At 38.4% G+C, this 27787-nt stretch overlaps 1 protein-coding gene across 14 annotated transcripts in view; it reads left to right on the top strand.

The window, feature by feature from the left end:
- The window catches only part of POSTN (periostin), a 158368-nt gene that overhangs the window by 120017 nt on the left and 10564 nt on the right, over positions 1-27787 (top strand). For 2 of the 14 annotated variants that reach the window (XM_078657220.1, XM_078657217.1), the window contains exons 16-23: positions 6411-6456; positions 6624-6701; positions 13628-13693; positions 16979-17020; positions 18216-18314; positions 19597-19686; positions 20831-20914; positions 23881-23958. In XM_078657220.1, the coding sequence (XP_078513346.1) occupies positions 6411-6456; positions 6624-6701; positions 13628-13693; positions 16979-17020; positions 18216-18314; positions 19597-19686; positions 20831-20914; positions 23881-23958 (583 nt within the window). Of the gene's footprint in view, positions 1-6410; positions 6457-6623; positions 6702-13627; positions 13694-16978; positions 17042-18215; positions 18315-19596; positions 19687-20830; positions 20915-23880; positions 23959-27787 lie in introns of all 14 variants that reach the window. The other 12 variants (XM_078657218.1, XM_078657214.1, XM_078657225.1 and 9 more) reach the window with 7 other exon arrangements.

Genomic DNA, 27787 nt, shown 5'->3' with positions numbered 1-27787 from the left:
TAGTTGCTGTTGCAGTCAATGGAGGTCCGAATGCAGAATCTCAGGTGCACAGGGGGCCACAACTGTGTGTACTGTACATTCCGGGTCATCTGCTTCAGGGCTCGAGAGACATAAGCGTGATACCACTGGGGGTCTGATTGTGTCTGGGAGTAGGCGTTACAAGAGATGTCCAATTGACTACATTTGATAAAAAGGCAGTGCGTTGGCAACAGGACTAAACATACAGGGATCCCAAGTGTCTTCTCATGAACCACAATGGCACCGCACCTTTCTGGGCAACAGTGGAAGATTTCTCCGCAGGGTAGTGTAAACTTTAGCTAAGAGGCAGAGTCCCCAGCACAGCCCAGATCTCTCCCGCCACTCTCAATGACCCATCCAGAAAAGCCTATAGCTAGTCAACTCCTCAGGATGCTCCTTCTGCCCACGGATCACCAGACTGCTGGGGCACTTTGTCAGCAGAAGGCGATGTGGTCTGGGATTCATATAACTAGCGGAAGCCCCTATCCAGTACACATTTTAACCTGAGGGAAGCAGATTGTGCAGACCTGTGCTTCAAGGTCACACTGCATCTTTGGGTAAGATGAGGCTGTACAAAGCCTCAGAGGTGTCTCATATATCAAAACTACTAACAGTCTTGAGAGTAAATGTCTGCTCTGTGAGACAGAAAAAGGTATAAAATGTCCACAAAACTGTGAAATGCGGTCTATTGAGGCTTTAGTGAAATAACAAAGGGTTTCGACTTTCCCATAAATGATTACAATATTCAGTTAGAATTCAGTCTTATTAGGCACACATTCTAAGGGTAAAAGTAATTTTTTAAAATCATGATGGATAAAAAAAAGGAAATGCAATGTTAGAGTAGGAATGAGGAAACGTTGATCTAACACATATCTTTAATTCATTAATCTGTTTTCAAAATGAATGTTTCTTTAAACAGATGTGTCTACATATTCGATAACCTCCTTTACTGGCAGAGAGATGAGCTCAAGAGCTGTAATGTAATACAAAACTACTTTAGAATTCCATATACCCCTAAGGAGATTCAGAAAAGCATATGTTTCTCTTACAGCATTTCCCATTACTTTCCTAAAAATTATATCTCCTAGCAAAGACTGACATGTTTATTTATTTATTGAATTTCCAGAGGGCTTTCGAGAATGCATTCAGCAAACATGTTAAAAAATAAAATGACAGAAATACTAAAGAGAACTGAGCATCAATTATATAATCAATGAGAATAGATAGAGCAAGAATGGGATTCTTAAGGTCATAGCAGAAAAAGTGTAATTAAGGATAGATCATATAGAAGAGGGACAAGTAGAGCAGTGGTGTTTAGAGACAAGTAGAGGGGCTTTGAAAACAATAATGGACTTTTAGAGGTCTGAGATATGTGAGAATAAAAATGAGATGCGAAGAGAAGAATGTAGGGCGAACGAAAGAGGGAACGAAAGTAGTGGTGTAATCCTCTGAGAACTAAATTAAGGGGATTCCATAAAAATGAAAGGGGTTGCAGAAGTTGAATTGAAGCCATTATAGACAAGCGAATGTGCATAAAAAGAGGAAGAGGGAACGAAGGCTATAAACTCATGCAATTTCGCCAGCACTTTTGTAAAAACGCCGCGATTTTTACAAAAGTACCCGCGAAATCAGCACTTTTGTAAAAATGCTGCCATTTTAAAAAAAGTGCCTGCGAAATTGCATGTGCAAATGTTAAAACCCATGGACAGCAGGGCAGTAGGTAAATATCTACTTGTATGATACCACAAAACTGAACAAACCCTTTCGCCCCTGGTCTCTATTAGTTGGGCAACACTAGTGACTTCTCTCACTCTGTCTCAGCTCATTAAAATAAATCAGGACTCATTTCAAATTGTCTAGGGCTACCATACTTACCTTCCAGGGAGCTTCAGCTGACTTATGCATCGTGGCTCTGTTTAATATTTATCTGACATGCAACAACAGACACAGGCTGGTAGGTAACCTCTTACATCTTCCCTTGAAGAACTCAAAACAAGATGGGGGATGAGAATAAATTCAGGAAAAAAGACTACTGCTCCTACACTATGTGTTGTGTTGATGCTATGGCGTATTCAATGGCCTCCAAGAAGAGGCTGGCTGTACATCCGCTCTCAAGTGCCTCATCAATGGTTCCCATCAAAAGACAAAGTAGAATGTACTCTTGAAATTTAGCAGAAACGTAATTTCTCACAATTGATCTCATTATTATGGGCAGTCAGAATCTTCAGAGCAGAAATCCTGGGAGGGACTTGTACTCTTTGAAATTCAAACTGCAGCCTGTGATTGCTTATGCCCAACACGGGGCCCAATCAGGTTAGTCTAGGATCACCATCTCATAGGTCTTGATTAATGTGAGCGTGAAAAGAGAGGGACTAGCCAGAGGCCCGTTCATTAGTACTTAATCAGTAATTCGGGATTCAGCCTCTGAGATACAGGTGCTATATGGCTCTGAATCAAGGTGCAGTGACTGTGTCAATTCATAAGATAAATATAATAGTGTATTAAAACCAGAAAATCTGAAATGCACTGTGCAGACCCTCCAGGATTTTGCGATGTTGCGTTTTGCCGCAAAATAGGCATTTTTAAAAAATGACGAAATTTTTACAAAAGTGCCGGCGAAATTGAAGGGTAGCGGCTGCCGACCCCTATAAATGCTCAGGCTATATGGTTTAACACACAGTATGCCCAATTACAGAGAATGAATGATTATGAGTAAAATAAAGTGCCGCAAAAATGCCGCTAAATTTCCATATTTGTGCCGCTAAATTTCCATTTTTGTGCCGCTAAATTTGCTAATCCATGCCTCTATGTCCTGGGGAGGTCTGTATAAAGTAGTCAAACAAGCAGCTTTAATAACGAAATGGAGTTGAACAAAAACATAGGCTATGAGAATGACAACAAAAGATGAGTTGGACTATCCCAAGACATACCGTTCTTCTCAGATATATGATTTTGATGTTAAATCTTGAAGCATATTTTGAGCACAATTCTCAATGAGACTGGCCTTTTGCAAATTTAAAGTGGGAAAAGTAGCACAAGGAAGATTGTAGAAGTCTAAAACCTTTTCAGGATAAAAACAAATGCAACTTATTTTTCTTTCATTAGTTCATTTATAAGACACGATTTATGTATGCTTTTTTAGTTATAATACTTTTTATTTTTCCTCTGACTTCTACCACAAAGGAATCCTTCCTTATTTTGATAGGAATTCTGGAATTGTGGTTCTAGTTCATGCTCTATGTCTTGCATGTTCATTGTTACCAACCTTTGCTGCATGGTTGTGGTATTTATACGAGCCATTTCCAAGTTGGTTATTTTGCATGTTGGCTTCAAAGAATTACAGCTGATAGACGTTTTTCTGCCTTTCAAAAAATCACATTTCGACATGTGCCTTCAAACTTGCTCTGAACAACAAGGACCCAAGGGGGATTCGGACTAGGTACAGGCTGCCCCCCACTCACTCAACTTCTCAAAACAATGTGCCTGTCCTTATAACAAGGTGAAATCTCCCTTTACTTCTGTTAATTGGAATAATCTTAGTAGTGGGTGTGTTTTACTCCTACTACTGATTTCAGTGTCTACTGTCACGTTGTCTTTACCTATGCATTCCTAAAAACACGTGTGTGTGTACCTGTTAGTCCCTTGTGCAGTTCTTCCCTGTCACTCAACCCTTCTCTAGTGAAAAAAGGGGGAGGGGGTTGGCAACGCCTCACGGGAGCAACCACCAAGGAGGATGTGTCAAACTGGTTCTCGCTTGACTCCCCACTATATCATCATCAGCAGTTGCCAACCATAAAAGTAAAGGGGATAAAAAATTGTGCTTTAGAAAAGAAACTCTGTGTAATAATGTGAATGACCCACCTGTGTGATAGGGCCTACCCTCCTGAATGTGAATTGTAGGACCTATTCGGTTAAAAAGAACTTGGCTCCACTAGCACTTTCCCTTTTATTCTTTGCCGTGTGCCTGTTCTAATAAAAACCAACATGTTTCATCGCCGCTTTATACATTACCGGCGATTTCATCAGGGTTGTGTTGGGGTCAGCGTACTTCCTGCACATATCATTTTCTCCCTTTATTGTACCATCAAACTTGCTGCCATGTTATGTGATTCTTTCTAATCGATACGGCCTGTGTATGTGATTCACTGAGGTACTAGTGGCATTCAACAAAACGGTGCTACAAATTATTTGGGACTGGTTCTGGATTATTAGAAAGTTCTTTCAACATGACTACTGCGTTCTACTGTACTGTGAAAGGTACCTCGTGTAAGGATCCCCGAGTGTGAATCTGAAAGAATTAGATGGTTTTTTCCAGTATTCAGCTAAAATATGCTACTGACATAATGTAAAATGAGTTGTAGGCATTACAAGCTGCATTGTCACTTCCTCAGTTGCTTTAAGGAAATACACAAACGTATAATTCTTATCTTGCATTCTGATATGCATTCTAACTGGCTGTACTGTGTTATGTGGTAGTCTTTGTAGAACCATATAAATGCTTCAACTTCAGCCACTTCCCTGCTGGCTGTCCTCATCTTCTTAGAATAGGTGTGAGAACACCTTTATGAAGATGATCAAAAACCCTCACTAATGGCGTGCCTGGGAGCTTGTGCATATGTTTCTCAAAGGGAAAATGCATAGCTTGAAGCGAGTGCGTGGTAGAAGGGCTATTAAGAAGCATGCATTATCAGATGATAGGAGAGGAGAGGGGGGATGATGTGGCCTAATGGCTAGAACGGTCAACTTCAAAGCTGGGGAACCAGCTTTGAGTCTCGGCAGGGACCCTCAACATCCTGTGATTCTGGGCAAATCAATTAATCTCCCCGTGCCTAACAAAATGAATGTGTTACTCTGTGACACAACTGGTGCTCATGTAAAGTGCTCTGATACCTTCGGGTCACGTTTGCAATATATGCAACTCCCAAAAAGTTTTGAGAACTTAAATAGAGTGGATCCACCAACTGTTATTGACGTCCTCTGGCTAAGAACACTAGCTTCCACTTACCACAACTCATAAGGGTTTCTGATCATCTTCATTGGGGGAATTCAATTTTGCATACTTTACATCGTGACTCACATATCTTGCACAGGGCCCTGTGTTTGCAAAAGGACTCTGAGAAGCCCAGAGGAGGAAACACGAATCTAACGTGACACATACACCATGGGGCACATGCATCATTGAGACGTTTTGCACTTCTTAATTTGCGAAAAATACCGAATTGCAAATTAATAATTGCAAAATGCTATGCATCATTTTTTTCGGTATTTATTTGTGATTCGGTAAAAATCGCAATTTTTACCGAATCCCAAATAAATACCGAATTCTTAAGTGCATTTTCGCAATTCCCATTGATTCCTATGGGCCAAAAGGCCCATAGGAGTCAATGGGAAGGCATTTACAAATTCGCAATTTGTTGATGCATTCCAAGGGTGCAGGGGGGGGTCCAAAGGACCCCCCCTGCACCCCTGAAATGCATTTGAAAGTGCATGTTTCACACACACATGTCCTAAGGACATGTGTGTCTGTAACATGACAGTTTAAAAAATGCATTTTTTTGCTTTTTGACAGATTTTCGCAAATTACCACGAGGGTCAACCTCGTGGTAATTTGCACTTCCAATTTCAAAATTCGCATTTTTTTTTAAATTGATGCATTGCATTTAAGGAATCGCACAAATGCGATTCCTTAAATGCATTCGCATTTTTAAGAAATGCAAAAAAATGTGAATTCTGGAAAAGTGTTTGATGCATCCCAAAAACGTATTTAGGAAGTGCAAACGGCCGAATTTACCGATTCACACCGTTTGCACTTCCTAAATAGGTTGATGCATGTGCCCCCATGTCTTTAGAAAACAATAATATATGGGAATAAGAACTGTAGTTATAAAGGGCATGAGGTAGCTGATTCACAAAGGAATGCAAGAGTTTTCAAAAGAGTACCTCTGTAGTACATTTTTGTTTCTGTACTTTCAAGCTTTTTTGAATCAGACCCAAAACATCTAAAATGAGAATAAAATGGGAATATCAGGATTATATTCATTTACAATTAGTACAAACCGAAAGGACCATGGCTTTACTGCACCGTTACTGTTAAGGAATTGGCAGCTTTTGGGCTAATATACAAAGGCATGTAGACGTACGTACAAGAGTACTCCTGTGGTACTCCTTCTTGTACTCATAAATGTTTTTGAAAATCAGTCTCTATATGCACCAGAGTTGATGCTGTATTACGATATGTGTGAAAACAGACTGGAGTGTCTTTGTTTTGTACCATTTAAAGGTGTGCATGCCTTGGTGACATATATTTGGTAAGAAGCCAGTGAAGGATAAACACTACTTGATATTTCCACATTAAAAAGACTTTCAGTAAAATTCATATTATTCCTTTTCAGTTTGTCAGAGGCAGTGTCTTCAGGGAGATCCCACGGACCACATACTGTAAGTAAATATGCAATTTGGTACCAAATGACACTAGAAATGTTAAAAAAGTTCGTTAAAAACTGACAAAAGTAGAGGTTTTTCATGTTTTAGGCAATAATATTTCAGGTGTTCCTCTTGATGAGAATGCTACCGCGTCCATCATATAACATTTTTCATTTTTTTAGATACCAGAATTATAAAAACCATCGTCGAGCCAAGCGTCAAAGTGATTAAAGAATTGAAGCCAATTGTCATCAAAGAAGGTAAAATAGGATGAATAATAGCTTGTATTAAAAGTCACAACTACCAATATGTATTGTTTACACACATGCTGAGTCCGGATTCATCACTGAATCATTCTAACAAAACAAATGATCCAGCATTTTGCTATAAATATTGCATTAAATTGGACACGTTTTAATTACAAAACCAACTAATCTATATATGGGATCTAAATTCCGAAATATGTACATATATAAATATGTTTCCGGCACAGTTTGTAAGGTATGACTAGCCAGGAAATACTTAAAAGGTGGCAGTCATTTCCAGATTATATCTATCAGCGTTTTGAGAAGAGAGTCTACTGAATTTATTCTAATTCTAGTTCAGAGTCAAATGTATGCCCCTAATCCGCAAGGTGTTTCTTTTGGAGAAAACTCTATGGTGTGTCCAGATCTGTAAAATACAACTATCACTGAATCAACGTTGTGTAACATGGCACTGAAATCTGTGAATCTGCCGCCAACCAGCCAGCTGGGCCAGCATTCTCCACTGAAGGTTACCCTACGGCAGCCTTCAAGCCCAATTAAAGTTTCCTTCATTTTCAGCAGATAATTATTGCCTAAGTTCTCCCAATGACATAGCTGAGGGCTTTCAGCAAAACAGATTAAAGGTTGATTGGTAGTTTTTTTCTGCTTTTGTTTTTTAAAGCCAAACCTTCCAAGGGGTAGTTTATTTTGCTAAATCAAAAACCACAGTTTTCCCAGCACTCTAGGATGTGTGAGCTATTTTTATTCCTGATGCGTTTAACCGTTCGAGGCATGAAGAGGGCAGGTTGGAATTAAATCTGAGGTGCTAGTTTAAGAAAAAGTAACCCCTGTGACATCCGTCTTACCAGCAGTTGAGACTTTGCTATTTATTAATTCTAGTTGAAGCGAGTAAAGTGCATGAGGGGTGAACCGGACATCTGTCAAGTTTTTTATGAATGTCATCTAAGTGCCCATCTCAAAATGAGGCCCTAAGGAAAAAGCATGGTCTTAAAATGTGCGTAATATAATTTTATATTTATATTCCATAACAATAAATGCCAGTTGTTTTGTAATAAAAAACAGAGGTAACCGAAATTACCAATTCATAGTGATCAGCTAGTGTTTGTCAGCGGATCCATTTTTCACTCTAAAGTTTAATCAAACAATAATTATTCATAAGGCGCCTGTGCAAGGATTAGTGTAAATACAGACGGACTCCGCTAAGTGAAGACTGTGGGGCATATGTACAAGCACTATCGCCACGGGAACGTCACTTTCCCGTGGTGATAGGGGCCTGCCTTATGTACAAGGCAGTGTTAAGCAGCCGCGGGCCGTGGAGGGAGTTACGGTGGGGCAGGGAGGCGGGGAGGGGGAGGGGCAGGGTGGAGAGAGCTAAAAACCGGCACCTGGATAATTACAGGTAAGTAAACAATTTAATTAATAAAACGAATTTCATAGCGCGCACTGCATCGCATTTTGCAATGCAGGGCGCGCTACGAAATTTGTTTTATTATTGAAATTGTTTACTTACCTGTAATTATCCATATGCCGGTTTTTAGCCCTCTCCACCCTGCCCCTCCCCCTCCCCGCCTCCCTGCCCCACCGTAACTCCCTCCACGGCCCGCGGCTGGTGTTAAGCCACTTAACGTGGCTTTACGCTGGCTTGTACATAAGGCCCCCTTTCACGCTAACTTAGCATGAAAGGAGCTTGCAGTGGATGATGTGGTGAGAGTTCCACTGCAACAGCCATTGTATTTGACGGTGCTCCCAATGTACAAGTATAGCGTACATAGGAGGCACCTCCAAAATTAAGACCAGGAAAATCCTGGTCTTAATTTGGCGAAACAAGAAGTGAATTATTTCTCCTCGTTTTTGCTTTCTCCATGTGTGCTGCACATGGAAAAAGCAAAATGCCATGGTATGTTTATGTACAGGAAGGTGTCCCTTCCTGTACATGAACAAATCTTTTTTAAAAATGCCATTTTGTAACTTTCATGTGGGCTGCAGGAAGCAGCACACACGAAAGTTACAAAATTGCATTTTAGGATTGTTTATGGGCAGGAAGGGACACCTACCTACACATAAACAATCCTACCCTGCACACAGACACCCTTGCACTCTGGTGCAAGGGTGCCTACGCTAGCGCTAAGTTGTTAAACTTAGGGCCATCGCAGGGGAAACCGCAAGGCTGCACCACATTCTTGTAACTATTGTGCAGCCTTGCATTTCTGAAGTGGCGAAGCATGTCGTTAAACCAAGGAGGCTAATGACACGCTCTGCCACTTCATTGTACATATCCCCGATAGTGTTAAGAATAGAAGAAACAATTCATAACTGTCTAAATGTAAAACAACCACATGGTCACCATTAAAAACTATGACAGCAGCGTGGTTTATAACTGAGTAGGACAGAAAAAAACGATTAATCATTCAAGAGAGAAAGAATAGGCAGAAACAAGATCAGCCTATTCATTATGATGCAACATAGGTGTTATAAATTGAAGTAAGTTTACCTACAAGAATTTTCAGGAAAGGAAAATATGTGGCTGGCGCTATCAAATCATGACAAGAAAATCGTTGCTTTATCACAACTATTGCTCCCTCTGACTAATGTTTAGAATATTTAAAACTGTTCTTTGATGATGTAAGCCACCAGCAACGAGTGGAGACACATAGACTAAGCTTGTCAATTCCTTCCATATCTCTGCTACACGTAATGGTCAGTGTAGTATGCCCTAGACCTTGTAGATAGTAGTAAACCCACAGCTCTTTTTTAGCGACCACTAAAGCCCACTCGCTCTTCACCTCAGAGGCATTAGCATTAATGATATCTGGAAGGACACAAACATTTTTATTTATAAACATGATCTGCTAATGCTCAGTCGCTTTTGAAATCGACAAAATGCAAGGGACTTAGAGTTCTAGAACATTGTTTGCCATTAGAAACCAAGGAGTCAAACTAGACACCCTCATATCTGAATACTAACAGACCACCACACCAGCACAATCAGCGATGCCTCTGCAACTCCATACACACAAGTTAATTTTTCTGAAGATTCTCCAGGTACATATACTATTATAAGCATGCACTATTGACACCAACTCCCCTTCCTACTCTGTGTATAGCAGGAGGAAGAATTGCCATGGAGATACGAAGGTGTGCACTGCCTTCCAAAATGGACAGGAAGAGTAGTAGTTCAGGTCAATGGTTACACATTCAGGGTCCTGCTGCTTTATGAATGAATGAATGAAACAGCTTTAATAAAGCACAACGTTCACTCCAAGGAGTATCTTGGCGCTGCATACAGAGGGAAAGGGCACCTTCCGAAAGAAAGGGAAACTGGCATAGTCTCAGATGATAAATGATCAGAGAAAAGACCAAGCCATACTGTCTAGGATACCAAAGATCCATGTTTTTAAGGACTTCCTAAAATTGAGTTCAGTTTGTGTATGTCTGAGTTGAGCTGGCAAGGAGTTCCAGGCTTTGGTCCCTATGGCTACCAGGGTCTTTCCGTCCCTGGTTTTAAGTTTAAATTTGGGTGTTGTTAGGAGGGTCTCTGAGGATGACCGAAGGGTATGTTGAGTGATGTATGGCTTAGTTCTAACGTTGAGATATTCTGGTCCAATATTGTGTGCTGTTTTATAGATAATGGTAAGAACCTTAAACAAAATCATCTTATGGACGGGCAACCAATGAAGGGTTTTTAGTGCTGTTGCAGAGAGGGAATCTCTATGCAGTGTTCTGGACCACCTGTAATCTTTGTAGTACTTTTTTATTTGTTCCTGCTTAGAGACTATTACAGTAGTCCAGACGGGATAGCACTACCACTGTCTTTTTGGCCGACATTGGGAGTAGATTAAAACATTTTTTGAGAGCTTTTATTACTCGAAAACAAGTACCAGCCACAGCAAAAACTTGCTTGTGGAAGGATAGTGTATGATCAAATTTTATTCCCAGATTCTTTACAGTCTCCACTGTAGTCGGGGGTGGTGCTGAGTTTGACGGCCACCATTTGTCTGGTCTAAAAACGTTATTCTTGCCAAACAGCATAATCTCAGTTTTGGAGCTATTACATTTCAAATGATTTAGCTTCATCCAGTTCATCACTGCTGTTAAACAGTAGTGACATTTTCTTCAGCCACTGTTGAGTTTTTATCCAGCGTAAGGATCAATTGGATGTCATCTGCATAAGGGATACCCTCAACATCGTACATGTCCATCAAAAAAAGCATATAGAGATAAAAAAGTTTGGGCTCAGGGCTGAGCCCTGAGGGACCTCTGATGCCAACTCTCTTTCTTGCGAACTATAGCCTCCCAGTGTTGCGATCTGGTGCCTGTTTTCTAGAAAGGAGGTAACCAGGCCAATGCATTGCTTGTGATTCCACTGCATGCAAGTCTGTCTCTCAAGATATCATGAGAGACCGTGTCAAACGCTGCTGACAAATCTAACAGAACCAGTACTGTGTCCTTTCCCTGATCCATAGCAAGTTTTAGGGATTCAGCCGAATGCAATAGTACTGATTTGGTAGAGTGACCTGCGCGAAAGCCAGATTGCATAGGATGTAGTATGTTGGCTTCCTGCATGAAATCATTGAGTTGGTTATTGACAAGTTTCTCTGTGATTTTACGCAGACATGGCAACAGTGAAATAGGCCTGAGATTGGAAAGGATCGTAGGTTCTGACAGTTTCTTCTTTTGAAGTGGTTTTACAACAGCAGTTTTCCAGCATCTGGAATTTTGGCTAATCTAAAAGTAGTGTTTATGATCTGATTAATGGTGGGGTTGATAATATCCACCAGTGCGTGTAAAATTTTTGGAGGGCAGGGATCAAAAGGTGAGCCTGGTTTACAGGAGAGAATAGCTTGCCTAGATTGCCCTAAATAATCTCCTTAAAGCATATCAATTCTTTACTTATTTCCCCTATGGTCTGGGCATTTAGCATCTGAGGAGGTGCTATAATAAAATCTTTCTTTAGTTCAAGAATTTTTTATCAAAGAAGTCGGCGATACGATCGCATAGATCTTGTTGTAAGGGTTGAATTTCCTGTTCAAGATTTTTAGGCACGGTGAAAGTTTTTACTATATTAAAAATCGTTTTTTGATTTTCTGCTTTATTTATTGAGCTCGCATAGTATGTCTTTTTTTCTCATTTAATATGCTGGTGGTAAGATCTAGGAGCAGATTTAAAGGACCCCAGATCTTCAGCATTGTAATCTTTTTGCCATTTCTTCTATAGTATTCTACATTGTCCCTGTGCAGCTTTTAAGCTAGGGGTAAGCCAGGAAGCTGACCCTTTTTTCCTACTGATTTTCTTTAGGGGAGCCAACATGTTAGCCACTGATATCATCCATTTATTTAATAGATTATTATCTATTTCAGGGCCCCCCATGAGCAAAGGTATTTTTGCTTCTGCTATGTTCTGTAAATTGATATTGGAGAGCAACACTTGCTGAAAACACTACCATTTTCAGCCCTGTGATCGCATATCCCACAATGGTGGCAAGACTAGGTTTATGAACATACAGTCACATTAGTGGGCATCCTCAAATCCACATTTTAACAAAAAAGATTATTTTTCAGACTCAGTGCCCCATTTTAGCCAGTGGTTGGAGGTAGAGCCAATCGCACTCTCTTTTGGAGGCCAGCACATATCTTTCCTGATTGAGCTATGACACAGAACAAGATGGGGAATAGCTTGCTAGGGGGAACGAAATAGGAAGAGAAAGGTGGAAAAACCGTGCCAAAGAGAGAACACAGGAATCTGCAATAATGAGTGGTGGTGCGTTAGAGGCATGAGATGGAATCAAGATATGTGACACACCCACATTCAATAGAGATGGTCATGTGCTTCTTACCAAAACCTTGAGGCCCAGCACTTATTCTTTCACACGCACTGTCTAGACTTCTTTGGGGAAAAAGCCTCTATTTTACTACTTATTATCAAACTGCTTTAGTGAGCTTCTTAGACAATGATTTGTTAAACAGTGTAAGAGTAATTCATCTGAAACCACCACGGTGAACCAATCACCCGCTGAGATTATTCTATGACTGTCATAGGTTTTGAGGAGTACTCTTGGGAAGGCTTATGTATTTCTGAAAGTGGTAAATTTGCACCCATAAAGTGTAGTTATATTTTTGTAATTTGGAAGCTCAGCCTCTCTGCAATGAGTTACTGGAATTTGTCTGTTTTTCAGGCATTTCAAAAGTTTTATTTCCGGCACACATTTATGACAATATTCAGTAATGTAGACCAAGCCACACAGTGAAATAGCCATATGCACTGCAAATTTGTAAAATGTAAGAATGAATTAAGCTGGCGTTCAACCCTCCTACCAGTAAGTATGCAGAGCCCCTTGTATGTATTTTGAGAATGCACAGAATACTCACCTTTTTACACACTGGCGTACCGATCACGTCCCGACCTTCGCAGGCTGGCTACATCGCTTGTGGTATACTAGGCATGGAGAGGCTAACACTGACAAAAGCGGGGGAGGTATCCAAATATGCTGAGCTGTGGCAACCCTTTCTGCCCATGCTGGCCTCTGAATTCCGGGCAATTACTTTCTCCGATATCTCCGCTTGCTGCGCCACTCACATACACAACAGACGTCATAGAACTAGAGGTCAGGTATGGTTTAGATTACTTAGGTGGTGGACTTGGAACACGGGGTGGGGGTGGCAAAAGGAAGGGAGTTTTTCTTTTTTTACTGTTCTGTTTCATCTTGCTTCATAGTGCATGCAAGGTTTCTTTACATTGGCAGAGGCCCATTCTAGCACTGACGAACTTAGCTTGTCCTATTCGGGTCGTGGATTAAGCACTGTTAAACGACATGATGGCTAAACCTGCATCAGTGTTTTCAGTACATTTCAATAAAGAGATTTAAACAATAAAAAGGTTATATAAAATTTTCAAAAGTTCTTATGCCATTGTTATTATTTCAGAGAAACCAATTAAGCAAATCACGAAGGTGATTGAAGGCGGCCAGACTATTCGAAAGGTCATTCAAGGTAATTTATGATCATTTTAAGCTTCTTGAATGAAATGTATTTATTTTTGCCTTCTGGTGGAGGTGACTGAACGAAAAAGGTGTGCGCAAACTGTACAACTCAGCAACAGATATGCAATACATTCATTTCAGGAAAGATAAAAACATTTGTCAACAGTCTTATAATGTCAAACTAACATAGAAGAGAAACATACCATCAAATGCGGTACAATTTTGCAAGAAGTTGTCAGAAAAGGAAAAGGAAAAGGTCAATAGAGGTGTAGATATGAGAAGGTACAACCTTGCCAAATGTAGAGGGGCAGTGGGGATGTGATGAAGGAAATGAAGCTAGGGGGACAGAAAAATCATGAGAGGGGTGGAGAAAGCACAGAAGAAGGTAAGATATTCTGAAATTGGGAGAAGAAAGGTGTTGATAGAAAGCGAGACAGGCTAGAGTGGTATGTTCAGTCAAAGTAACACTTAAACAGATCAATATTTTTTTTCATTTGAAAAAAAAAATATTCTGAAATGTTTTCTTTTTTTAGGTTATTAACTTGAGAGAGACATAGAGGTATCCACATTGCTGCAGGGATTTGGTTTGCTATTGTGATCCCCGGTGTTTTTAATTGTTAATCTGTTATAAAAGACACCGTGCATTATACAATATAAAATGAAAAGATGTGGCTCAAGTAAACTTGGCGATGAGAGCCGTAAATCACTTGCATATTGCCGCTTTTAATGAGGGCGAACATTGTTGTCCAGGTATTGTTAATTTATATATTAATTCTACATGCGAGGTGTCCATAGCAGGTATCTAGATATCTGCGACTTTTCTTATTATGCTCTTCATAGGGAAGCCAAATAATCTTTATATTTCATGTTGCTTTGCATTGCTTCTTCATACCGTACTGGTCGATGCATACAACTCATGAAAGGGAAAGTTCAAATGTTGAAATAAATGCGCTATCGCATTTGTTTAATACTAATGGTAAGGATTTTTTAAATATTTACTCAGTAATGTTTGTGATCATATGGGATGGACTGGCTGCTTCTATTGTGATTGTTGACATGTTTTACAGAACATTATTTTGAGTTTTACTGAGAGGCAATAAAGCAAAAGTTGTAAACTTCCGAATGTAAGTGTGAATACATATCCCTTCAACTTGTTCCTAAGATAAACATTATTGAAACATTGGGGGTCTTGTGTCAACCAGCAATTAAGCTCGAGGAAATCTTAACTACTGCCCACTATTATGGCCGTCTTCCTTATTGTTGGGTGCTGCATACGTTGAAAATAGATTATGTTCTTAACAACATAAAGGTGTTATGTGACTAGCCGTTGAGAGCTAATGGAATATGCCCGGTACTGGAAGAGAGATTTCAGGTTAGCGTGCTGGACCATAAAAGCGAACGAACATACCTTTCAGAAATAAGTGCAATTCGGAGGAGATAGAGCATTATGCCAGGGGACAGGGAGTGATGCTAAAAACATGCAGGGACATCATGACAAAAAAATACATTAAATGAGCACAGAGCTAAAGGAGCGGTAGAATATACAATATAATTTAATCAGATATAGAAAAGGACCAAGAGGTGTTCATTGTGCCAGCTCCCCTCTGTGACCTGTCTTGGGGAAACGTTGGGAAGAGAGAAGAGACAAGCAGAAAATGGCAAAGCAGTGAGCAGGAAAATGAGTAAGCAGAAAAGGCAAAACAGAGGGCAGAAAAACGAGCAGAGTAGGCAAAACAAAGGGCAGAGAAATTTGCAGAGAAGGCAAAACAGAGGAACGAAAAAGGCAAAACAGAGTAGAAGAGGGTAAAACAGAGTGCAATAAAATGTGCAAAAAAGGTAAAACAGAGGGAAGAGAGAAAAGTAGAAGAGGCAAACCAAGGGCAGAAAACCGTGCAGGTAAGGCAAAACAGAGGCCAGAAAAACAAGCACTAAAGGCAAAACAAAGGGCAGAAAAATGAGCAGAAAGGCAAAACAGAGAGCAGAAAAACAAACAGAAAGCAAAACAGAGCAAAGAAACAAGCAGAGGAGGCACAAACAGAGGGCAGCAGTTAGACAAGCAGCAGAGGGTAGCGGACTTTGGACAGGCTGGACAGGAGAATTGTCACAGGGGGAGCAAGCACGAAGACCTTCTCCAATGTTCCAAAATCAGACCCCTTTTTAAAAGTTTAATATGATATTCAAAGAACCAATTCACGGCTGAAATTAGTTCAATATATTATCTTCCAAGTCAACATCTGTAGTCTTCCCAAAATTTGATAAAAGTACATAAAATACAGAGGAATATGTCACTAGCACTAAAAAAAAGAAAAATAAAGTCCTGGAAATGGATACTACATTTACAACCCACATTTTGACACAGGCATACTGATCCATATGCACAAGGATTGTGGTATGAGTAAGTGTAGTTTACTTTTGTAGTACTTCTAGCTTGCTGGAACTGAGTACTGCAGGAATATGTCACAGCTAAATCATTGTGAATCAAACCAGATTTTGCTGCTTTTCTCATGAGACTACGGAGTAGATTTACTAACATTTCACACCACACAAAGCAGCAACCGCACCAAAATTGCAGCACTGCATTGCGTGGAAAGGAGAGAGCAGGGCAGTGCCAAACCATAACTACTTCAGGTATGGTGGTGTTTCTCTCTCCCCTCCTCCAGTGTTCATTGAGATTGCTGTGTGCCATACACACATCCTTACACCACAGTGCAAGGGTGTGTGTTACATCTAGTATTGGTTATGTACTTGAAGGCGACTACTATATACTGTTGTGCTAAGACAAGGTTTTAAACATATGCCACATTGGATGTGTGCTGTACAGTACAACACACATGCAATGTTGGAGAAGGTTTGGAGAAATGAAAACATATCTCCTTTTTGATATCTGCCTCAAACTGGTGCTATATTTTGGCACAAAGCCTTGACTACCGTTGCAAGGAAATAGGGGTTCCTGTCAAAAGCCCGTGGGTAGTTGCATGGGACCACCCATGTCCCATCTACAGGATACTCCCTTGATGAAAAGCAATGCAAAGCAGTGCTAACAATACTTTGCATTACTTTAGGGCTACTTTCCAGCTTAAATACACTTTGGACTGGAAAGCATATCCAACATTAACAGTTTTTGCCATTTGTATCACTTTTGTGATGTAAACCCGGCGCAAAATGTTAGTAAATCTGCTTGTACATGTTCTAAACCATTGTGAATTCTTGTTTTTGAGGACTTGTGTTGTTAATTCCTTTTCCCAATGCTCACAGTCCATTTAATAGATTATTATATGTTACATTGTAAATCCAGGCGATGAAGACAGCACATTCCTTCATGGTGCAGAAGAAACAGGTACACTCGATACCAAGCGTGGTGAGATCTGAACGACAAGTTGGATTGCTTGGCTTAATTCATTGCTAATCTCCTGTCCACACTAAAGCGGCAGGAATTTGGCCACATTTCCAAGTTTTGGCAGATTTGTTTTCTTTAAAGTTAAAGGCTGAACACCTAATTTGGTGTCACATTAACCGACATCTGCCTAAGTAAAAGATACTGGTTCATACAGCAATGGCATGGTTATAGGTTGAAATTGTACGAGAGGAAAATGAAAGTGCTAACAAAAGGTGGTAGCCATAATAATACGGCCTGTGGAAAACACCTTTAGTTACACAGCATCAAGGTATTTTAAACCCAGCCATGTAGAATTGCGGTTACCACTGAAGCAACACCCCTCTCAACTACCTCAGCTGAGGGTTGTACCTCCACACCCGTGGAGACACAGATCCTTAAGGTCTTAAGTCATCACTCAGATGTGAGGTAGTCTGAAAGGAGGGTAGACTGATCACTGCACATTGACCTATATATCATGTGACTTCTGTGTATAAGAACACGTACTTTTATGGGTTTTGCCATTTTTATAGTTTGCTGCACTTTGCTTTGATGATGACGCCCACGCCACGCAATGCTTCACACTTTTAGCTCTCACGCTCATCACAGGCTGGAGTTTGATGTCAGTCACAAATTATGCATAATACTAATTTTTATTTCCAAAAAGCAAGTTGCCATGAAAATCATAAGGTGAGTTTCTCTGTAGATGAAATTCAAAAGAGGCACCCTGGACAGAGAAGCATGATCGAGACAGAGAAAATGATACCTGCTTCACTTCAGAGAATAAGATATGCACCTGCATGGGCGTAAAGTCACTTACCGTCTGCTTGTATGGAATGTTTTATTCAGAACTGTTCACATTTGTCAGTGCATGTCCACCACGCGGCATGTTTAACGATGCTTACATTCCAGTTATGCTCTAGAGTGAGATGCTACAAATAAATATTTTTGAAACCATAAATTAGTCTGCTTTAAGAAATCGCAGCTGTTCTGATGTGAAATAAAAAGTATGCTGGTGCTTCCAATAATGTTCCAGGGCTTTGTGTTTAGCTGGCAGCACCTGGAGCATTTCGCAAGGTACCCTGGTCATGTGGCTTCCACAGGCTTAGCTACTATTCCCACACTATGTTGATTTCATCCCTTTCATGATCTGTTTCAGAACCCTCAATCACCAGGATCACCAAAGTGGTTGAAGGCGACCCCGATTTCAGACTAGTCAAGGAAGGACAGACTCACATGACTAAAGTGATTCACGGAGGTTAGTAAGGAATGCTCTTCTCAATATTTGATGCTTGGATATGTCTTATTGCGGTACTGAAGTTGCCCTTGTTTTTTACTGACTTCACCACATTCAGTTGTGTCATCATCTTCTAGCCCCCCAATGACACTCCAGCTATCGAACGTGGCGCCTTTCTTTACAGACCGTTATTACATCAAAGCGCTCACTAGTTCCCACTTCCCTTTCTTACCACCTTGCGGTCTTTCCAGTATGAAACATCATCATTCATTCTCTTTAAGAAACCATTATAAAGTTCATGCCATGTCATGGCTACCACGTGGTAAACAAACTAGTAAAAAAATTTAATTCTTTGGATGAACAATGTCTACTTCCAAGCTTATTTCTGTGTACACACTGCTATTGGGTATATTACAAAACAATGACACATAAATAAAAAACGAATGATCATTGCCCAACGTACACCAACTTTACTAAGATGACATCCTAGTACCAGATGGCTCTTCAAGCGAGTCTCCTCCATTTTTTCATACAATCTTAAAGGTTGCCACAATCAGCCCACAGTAGGTTTTTATTCGGATAACTAAAACATGCCTCTCTTTGCCTTTTACTGTACGACGTCACCACACATGCCTTTTGTACGCATACCTTTACCATGCCTGACATGCAATGCGTTTATGTTTACACTGGATTATCTGGACTATGTATGTAACATTTGTTTGAGGGGGGGGTAAACTCCCTTTACCTATACCCACCTTTAAACCCTAAAATCACGATACCTCCCTTTACCCACCCCAATTCCTAAAATTACCAATACCATCCTTTATCTCTACGCACCCCTAAACTCTAAAATTATCTTACATTCATTTACCACTATCCACCCTTAAATCCTAAATTCATCCTTTTCTCCTTTTACCTCTACCTGCACCTTAACCTATTTTTCAAATAACATAAAAATATGCTTTTTGGAGAAAAAAAAATATATATAAGCGCTCTTTGCATAGTGGGTGGCGGTGTCGAGGACAGGCTAGTCCTCTTTTCCAATATAATCACCAAATACTTCCAGTAAGGAAATCACCGCACTCCAAGGGACTGAATTTATGCAAGGTTTATTGCAGACGTGCAAATAATCACCATCAAACCACCACCAACGCGTTTGACCCTACTTGAGGTCTTGCTCACAGTGAGCAAGATTGATCTTGCCAAATTGACTAGAGACCCTGTCACAATAATATTTACACCTATTTAAATGTATTTCTTTCCTACATATGAAGTGCTGCTTGTTCATATTATGTTTCAACAGAACCAATTGTTAAAACATTCACAAAAGTCATTGGTGGTGATGAGATTGATGTAACAGGGGGCGGATTCACAGAAGAAAGAATCATTCAAGGTAAAGTACTTAATTGATAGTTTTGCAGTTATTTTATGGTTTTGCAAATCAAGCAGTGCCTACAACGTGATTATTCCTGTCTCTGTACAGCATCCTTAAGAATGTGTGTAAATAGAGGCATATATTTTAACAAAAGAAACGCATAGTGGAACAATAAATGTCACAATCTAAGAAGAATAATAGGACTGAAGTTTAAATTGCTATATCGCATGATGACATATCATACATTAACAGATTTGTGTGCACTTTCAGTATCAATGTGAGAAAACACCCAAGGTCTAGTTTATAGTAAAATGGTAACTGAAAGCCTCCAATTTTTGTTGGACATGCTAAATCAGGCCTTAGGGGCTAATTAATGCATAAGATAGCACAGCAAATTGCAACGCTTAAAGGATGTGAGTAAGGCGTTCATTCTCTAACAGTCAAGATGGTTACCACTGGCCTATTCTGAAGCACGAATCTACAGTCATGGTGTAATGTATTGGTGGTACAGGCATTTTACTAATCCTAAAATCTGGAACTAGCTAATTTCCATCTATACATTTTGTGAATTATATGTACTTTAACTCCTTGTGGATAAATGTATTTTTACTTTGCAAATTGCCAATCTGGGTAACAAGTACCCAAAATCCTGAAGGCTAAGCTCTGTGAAGTTATTTTTATTATATTGTTTTCTGAGCCTCACTCCTTTACTTCGAAATTTTATGTATGTATATGGTTTGGCATTAAGCCTAATTAAAATGATTAACTTTCAAATTCTGCTGGAAATGTTTTCAAGAATCATGTAACGGATGTTCTGTTCTTTTTTATAAATATGGTGGATGCTTTGGGGTACTTTGATCGATGGCCTGATGTCAGACCCTCAGTCAAATTATTCTCCCATTAAAAACATGATTTTTTCATAACAGATGTAAAGCCAGACTCTGCAAGACCAATTGTCACCATAATTTTATTGTATCAAGAATTGCTGCAATGATTTGAAATGTACATTTTATTTGCACATGGCTGTGGAATACAAATCTTAGAGCTATGAATTGTTGTGTACAGAAAAATGTACATGCTGTCTTAAACTCTAAATTGAATTCAGCACAGGCCTAGAAGTCTTTTCTTCAAATTTGATCTAACTTTTATAAATTTAATGTAGGTCCTGAATTTACAATCACCAGAGTGTCCACAGGTGATGGATCAGAATTTGATGAAGCTAGTCTAAAGAAATTGCTTGAATCAGGTTGGTATGATGACAGAAGATGTCAGCAACAGAGGCAGGTTGCAGGTGGTCCTGTCAATAATGCAACATTTCTCAGAGGTCTTGGCTTCAGAAGTATTTTCTGAAGAGCTATGCCCTTGTCTCCTGTCCAGATGTTAGATATATAGCTCTTTTTATTTCCATGCACGTCTCACAGTCACAAAAATATGCAAATAGGCAAAGATAGTACTTAAAGCTGACACACCACAATTAAATAATTCAGGCAACCCTGTCAAGTTTCCCAGGTCCGTGTGTGTTGTGGTATTCATGTCCCGGGGTTTCTTCTAATTCTGTGATTTATAGTCTTGTTTATTCCATTATAAAACTGGACTACAACTGCCAGAATTCAAAGAAAATAAAAAGCTAGGACTAGACCAGCACATGAACCAGGAAAGCGTTGCAGTTATGATTAGGTGGAAATGAGGAAGTTGTAATGGTTGTAGTAAAGGATGATCTTTAATAATCCGGCCCATTGCTAGGGTTGCAGCAACTTCTCGTCTAATTTCAGGGAATCATTGTATGAAATGATAAATTACAGCATTATGAAATTCACTTATTTGATGTTCACTGGATATTCAATATATTCAGAAAGAAACAAAAGGAAACTAGACAGTGATCATGATTACTTTAGCAAAACCAGTCTTGCAAAATGCCTAGTCTGACTAAGATGGTAGCTGGAGCGTACTTATGTAGTTTGGTGCTTAATGAGAACTTCAAGAAAGGTCAGCATTCTATGATCTTTCAGAGGGTGCAGAAATATAGCACTGTTACATTTTACATGTAAAGGACATGTTATGTCTGCAGACCTGTTTACTGTAATCCTAATCTTTATTTTAAAAACATCATAATTTTAGCAAATGTAACTTAACTACCTAAAGTTAAAACACTGAATTGTAACATATTTTGTTTGTGCTGCTCAAAAAATGACTTGCCACAAACTGAGGACCAATGTTAAGGGGACACTAAAAAGCAACATGCATTAGCATGGTAAACCATGCTGTGGTTTAACAACATAGATAACTCCATTTGAAACATGGATGAATATCACAATTTTCTACTTTTACACATTCAAATCAAGTGTAAGGAGCCAGGATTGTTTATTTATTTTATAGAACATTAGTATGGTGCAGCATAAAAATAGAGTTACCTATTTCAAGTGCAGACATCAAACCTGGCTAACCTGCAAACAACTATATCTTTAGTTTTTCCTGGATGACCAGTTTGTTGCTTTTGCTGTGACAAACATAGCATGCAAATTCCAAGTGCTTGGTGCCCTAGTCTCCAATTGTATGTTCCCAATTCGAACTTTGCAAAAGGGGTGAGCTTGAACCAAAAAATTACTGGCAGCCCTGTGGTGTGAGGATTCACCCCAGTTCTAGAACTTATTTGCTAGAAGTTCAAGACCAGTTACTTATCAGGACCTGAACACCATGCACAGAGCATTCAGAATGAAGTGGTAGTGCATAGGAAACCAATTATGTTGGGCAAGGTAGTTGAAATATTTTGATATTGCTCAACGTTAGTGTATGCATTGGTACACATGGTCATGCCTGCCACCCGGCAGCAGTTAAAGGGAGGAATACTCTCCTTAAAACGGAGAGAAAGCACCCAAAGATATGAAGCTATTATTGACAGGATTTTAGAGTGACCCCCCAATTTGGTTGGCAAAGACAGCTTTTCCTTATTAGAAAGCCTAGATTCTTCATCGTGGTAGTAGGAGCCAGGTATGGCACCAGCTTTTTAGAAACGAGATTAGAGGCCAAGATCAATTTATTATCATGGATGAACACCTCCATCGGGCTTTAAAAAGTTTTATAGCAACTAATCAGAAAAAGTATCAAGATGACATAATGATGTATCAGGGGCAGAAGTGCTTAAGGAATCAATTAAGAGGAATATTTGTGCATCATTTATCAATGTAAAGAATTGCAGGTCATGGCCTGCACTATGCTAGCCATCGGGCTCACACATATGTTGGAAGACTAATGGGATCAAGAATAACACCTTCATTATCTCATGTTAGTCTCTCAATAAGAATAAAGGAGACAGCACTATGCTAGAAAATCGACTCCGCAGGCTTGAAAAGAATGACCCAATCAAAAGATGCTAAGCTTTTAAGAATGAGACAAGGGTGTAAATATATATGCATCCAAAAGAGCTGGTGTAACACAGCTGAATAAAAAATGATCAAGTAAACTAAATACCCATTTGCATAAAATACCAGTATACTTCATATTAAAGGATAACTATGTTGATTTCTAGATATTCTTTAGGTGCGGATTTTCAGTATAGGTAGTGGTGATATGGTATCTCTTCTGGTTGACCTTTATTTACTTATTTACAAGGAATTGAATTATGCCCATCTAATGAATACCACTTAAGTAATACTTCAATAATAATCAGTTACCTAAGATATTACATTTGTACACCTTGACACACGTATTGATCACATTCATGTTTAAATTGGAATATGTACAAATGAAGTGTTAAGTGTATAGAAAATCCATTATATACAATTAAAAATGTTATAATACATTCTCTCCCAACTAAATGTAAGAAGATTTGGAAAGCTCAACATTCATAGACAGTGGCTATAATGTTATAACAATAAATAGACTTTGAACATATGTTATAGTAAAATATAGAATTGAAATTAAGAACAGTATTTCCCTCATTAAAGGTCAGAATTTCATTTCCACTCCTCCTATTAAGAGGACCTATGATCTTCAATAGATCTAATCACTCTGAAATTACACAACTATGAATACATTTGTAAGATAGCATAGTGTTTGTTCAAAACAAGTTTTAGGGATTAAATTGTATGCCAGGCACCCTGGTGAAAGTGAAGTTGCATTACAACATGCAACTCCCCATAAATGTATGTCTATTTTTTTTGCTTATTGATTTATTGTAAAGAAAATTGATGTCATGTACATGTATCCTATCAGAAGTCACGAAGATCACCAAATTCGAAGGTGATATTCATTCACTTGATGAAGAAGAACTCAAAAAGCTTCTCCAGGGAGGTCAGTGATTGTGCTGGAACAACTAACCTCTGGAACCGTAACAGGCATTGGTGGTGGAAACACTATATTAAGATGGCTGCTTTCCGTTTTAAAGGCTGAACTTTATTGCAAATAACAAATCTATCTATCTTTGTATTGAATATACTATCCAAAATGATTATAAACATTCAAATTTATTAAAAACAATTTATCGCAGATAATTATCGAGAGTTGCATTTCAGTCTTTAAAATGAAGCACCTTAACAGAAATGGAGCGCAATGAATATTTATTTCAGATAAATTCTGCATGTGCAAAAAGGATTTAGCAATTAGTGACTTCCTCCAAAGCATCAAGTTGACCAAAACAGATTATGAATAAGAAAGTTGCAATGCTCAAGAAATGAATATTCATTCCACCCAACATGATTTAACAAATAAGGCATGTTAAACAATTGTCTTTCTTTTCAGATAACTTATGTTGAACAATTTAACAACCATCGACACAAATTTAAAGAAAAATATTTGAGCTGAATTAAAAAAATGCTAACATTCTAAATAAATAACCAATAAATATAGCCATCTATTGACAATCAATTTTTAAACTGTTGACGTGTATTGTTTTTCATTGTGATAGTAGAATTTTAATATAGTACAGCAAGCAAATGAATTACAGTTCATTGAAAGCACCTCATTTTACAACTATGTTCATAAATGTGAGTTAATGATCACAGTGAGTGTCACTAATTTATGTGTTACAAGGGAAGGTTAGCTTGCACCACATATAATGTATGTGTTTGTTTATTCTATGAAGTTCAATGGATCCATACGAGGCACTCTCAATATATATAAGAGGCATTTATTAAACTGCAGAGAAAAGTATAAGCTCTGGAGTATCAGGAGTTCCATTGGTTTAGAAAATATTTACATCTAATGTCTGCCGTTTGCTTTGAATACAAAGAGAAATGATCTTTGATAGCACATTAGTTGACCTACAGTATGAAAGTTGAGCTGGGAAGGTACATAAGGAAGGCAGCTTTAAGTGATATACAGTGGAGCACCAACTTATAAATGTCATCATTTTCTATGTAATGTGTTCATTTTGTTTTGCAGTAATGTGTATGTATTCATGTATTTGTGTTTGATCTAAACACACATATATATTTCTTAATTGGTTCATCACAACTATCCAATACCACCCACTATAGTTTCCTAGGTCTATCTGACATTTATAGCCATCTTATGCCATTTTCTATTATTCAAAAGGAGGCAGGTAAGACATTCAGAGCAGTTGATCTATTCAAATTTATCTCACTTTAATTCCTAGTCTAACCTCATTCATATTTTCCTGCTCTACGTTTGAGTCATAACACGCCTTTCAACAAAATACAATGTTAAAACCCACCTCTTCTTAATGTTGCAACCATCCAAGAGTGTATCTCTTCCTATCCCTTCTCATCTCAGTCTGATGCTATGATTTGTATTCCTTCTGCCTTTGTGGACACATATTGCTCTCAGTACGCATTTGGTTGCATGTCTTTGCATCCTCTCATATTAGCTACATGTTCTATTAGTACATGGCTTCCCTAATGGGTAGGTTGACCATTTACAAATACCCTTAAAACATACATGCACTTCCAAAAACCCATTTAGAGGATAAATATATTTTACAACACTAATTCCAAATGCATATTAATATGTTTTACTGTCTGTTAAATGGCAATACTTTTTAGATGTTAAGGTTAGCACAATGTGGTCTAAAGAGCAATTCTCAATCTAAGAAAAACATTAATGCATGTGTGTACTTGTGTATACCTTGGTGGATATCTGTGGAGCAGGGAACATGATATGAGCCAAAAGGGTCTCCTACTAATTTTCAAATTGCCCCACGCACATGCTTGATTTAAGAGTTAATTAATTTTATTTTGTTAGCATTAGTGAGTTCTTGGTCTTTGTTTGAATATTTGTTTTAGGCATATTAAATTACACACATAGAAATATATGTTTACAAAAATGTTTTTAATTTACCAATAACAAAAAAAAAACCTTAGTAGGCTAAATCAAATATAAATGGCACACTCATATATAGGACAGACAAATACAGGGGCATAGTAGTGCATGGATATGCTATATGTTTCACATATATAATACAAACCTCCTGTAAATCAAAGAAAAAGGTGCGCATAAAGTTCTATGGTGATAGAACATCTGTGTAAAATGTGTCCTTCTACTGATTTCCACATATTTATCTGTGTATTATGGGAAAGAATTACACAATGCCTGTAGGACATTAAAACTATTGCTAATATTGAAAAGGGACAGAATTTCTAACTATGGGTGGTCATAAGGAATATTAAGAATGCTTTATTGTTCTTTGAGTTTCAGTGGAATAAGATCTTGCTAAACAAGATGACAGTTGTAGGCAACACTGGATACAATACAGCTCCGTTTAAATGGAATTTCCCATTTGTAACTATTAATCAAAGATGGGGTGTAGGTTCCAGAGACTGGATAATGCCATTGTTTTCTTTCTTCATCATCAACAGCATTTGGCACATTCAAATCTCATGAATTTACTGTCGCTAACATATTTTTGGAACTAACCACTATTTACATAGCACAAGTTTTGCAACAGTACTGCACATTTATTCAATAATATCTTGGGCCATTTGTTCTTTAGGAACCATTTTTATTTTGAACATAATCACATTTATTATTTATGTGTGCAAGCCAATTTGGGTTCAAATAGTATGCAAGTTCCTTATTTGTGGAATTTATATTTTCAAGGTTAGGGATATTGTAGGCTTCTTGTCCATCTGCAATCAGTGTGCACTAATGTCTTCTGAATCCTCAGAGGACTTTCCTTAGAAAGGTTTTAGGGAAAAACAATGCATGGACCATATGCCTGTATTAAATAAGACCATTCACTTTTTTATAAAATTAATTTGTACTGCTTTACATGAAGGTCATTCCAAATTAAAGTCCTTTACATTTCTCTTGATATTAGAGAACTTCGGGACTCTCTGCATGTTGCATATAGTATGGTCTACCTTTCTCAGGAAATCTGTAATGGCATTCTTATTGACTAATTACTTTAAAACCCTAACCTTTAGCTCCTACTATTTATCAATTTAGCTAAGTTAATTTGCATAATCTATATCAACATTATGGTTCCCATTAAGGATCAGTGTTTATTTTGATGATTTCCCGTTTATACATTCATATCTTTACTAGCTTGAGTTCATTATTAGTAACTCTTTAAGCACTGGAATCTCTGCATTAAATGAAATCTGTAATGTTAGTCTGAGGATAGCAATGAACATAGACAGATATTGTTCTTTTCTTCTTTCTTCACATGGAAAACACATGGAAAACCTTTTCCCCCCACATTGTGCCAAAATACTAGTCTTCTTTGCATTTTCACAAATAGTCAGGTCCTTATATGATTGGTTCATTCATGTGTAAGTGAAAAGAAATGTGTAATAGAACCTGCGAATGTCAATCTCTTCAAAAGGTATAATTTCCATGACATTACCACTACAATAACTCCCTAGGAATACAATTATTGCTCTGCAAAGGCCAAACTTTCTAATTTTCCTGGGTCATGCTAATTTACCATTAGACACTCTTCAGAATCATATTCAATATTGCACAGGCATGTCTCAAGGTGCAGTAGTCAGTCCTGTTTAGCTGAGGAAATATTCACTGTTTCTTCTTTAGCAAATGTTGATAAAACACAAAATTGATTTTTGCTGCTGAATAAAAATAGCACAGTCTCAGAGGAAAGTGGACCAATATAACATTGAGGTTAAAGTAACCTAAATGTATTTGATCTTAATTTTGTTTTTGTAAA

This window comes from Lissotriton helveticus, chromosome 8 (assembly GCF_964261635.1).
Source record: "Lissotriton helveticus chromosome 8, aLisHel1.1, whole genome shotgun sequence".
In the NCBI taxonomy this organism is placed as follows: domain Eukaryota; kingdom Metazoa; phylum Chordata; class Amphibia; order Caudata; family Salamandridae; genus Lissotriton; species Lissotriton helveticus.
This window is presented reverse-complemented; position numbering and strand designations above follow the sequence as displayed.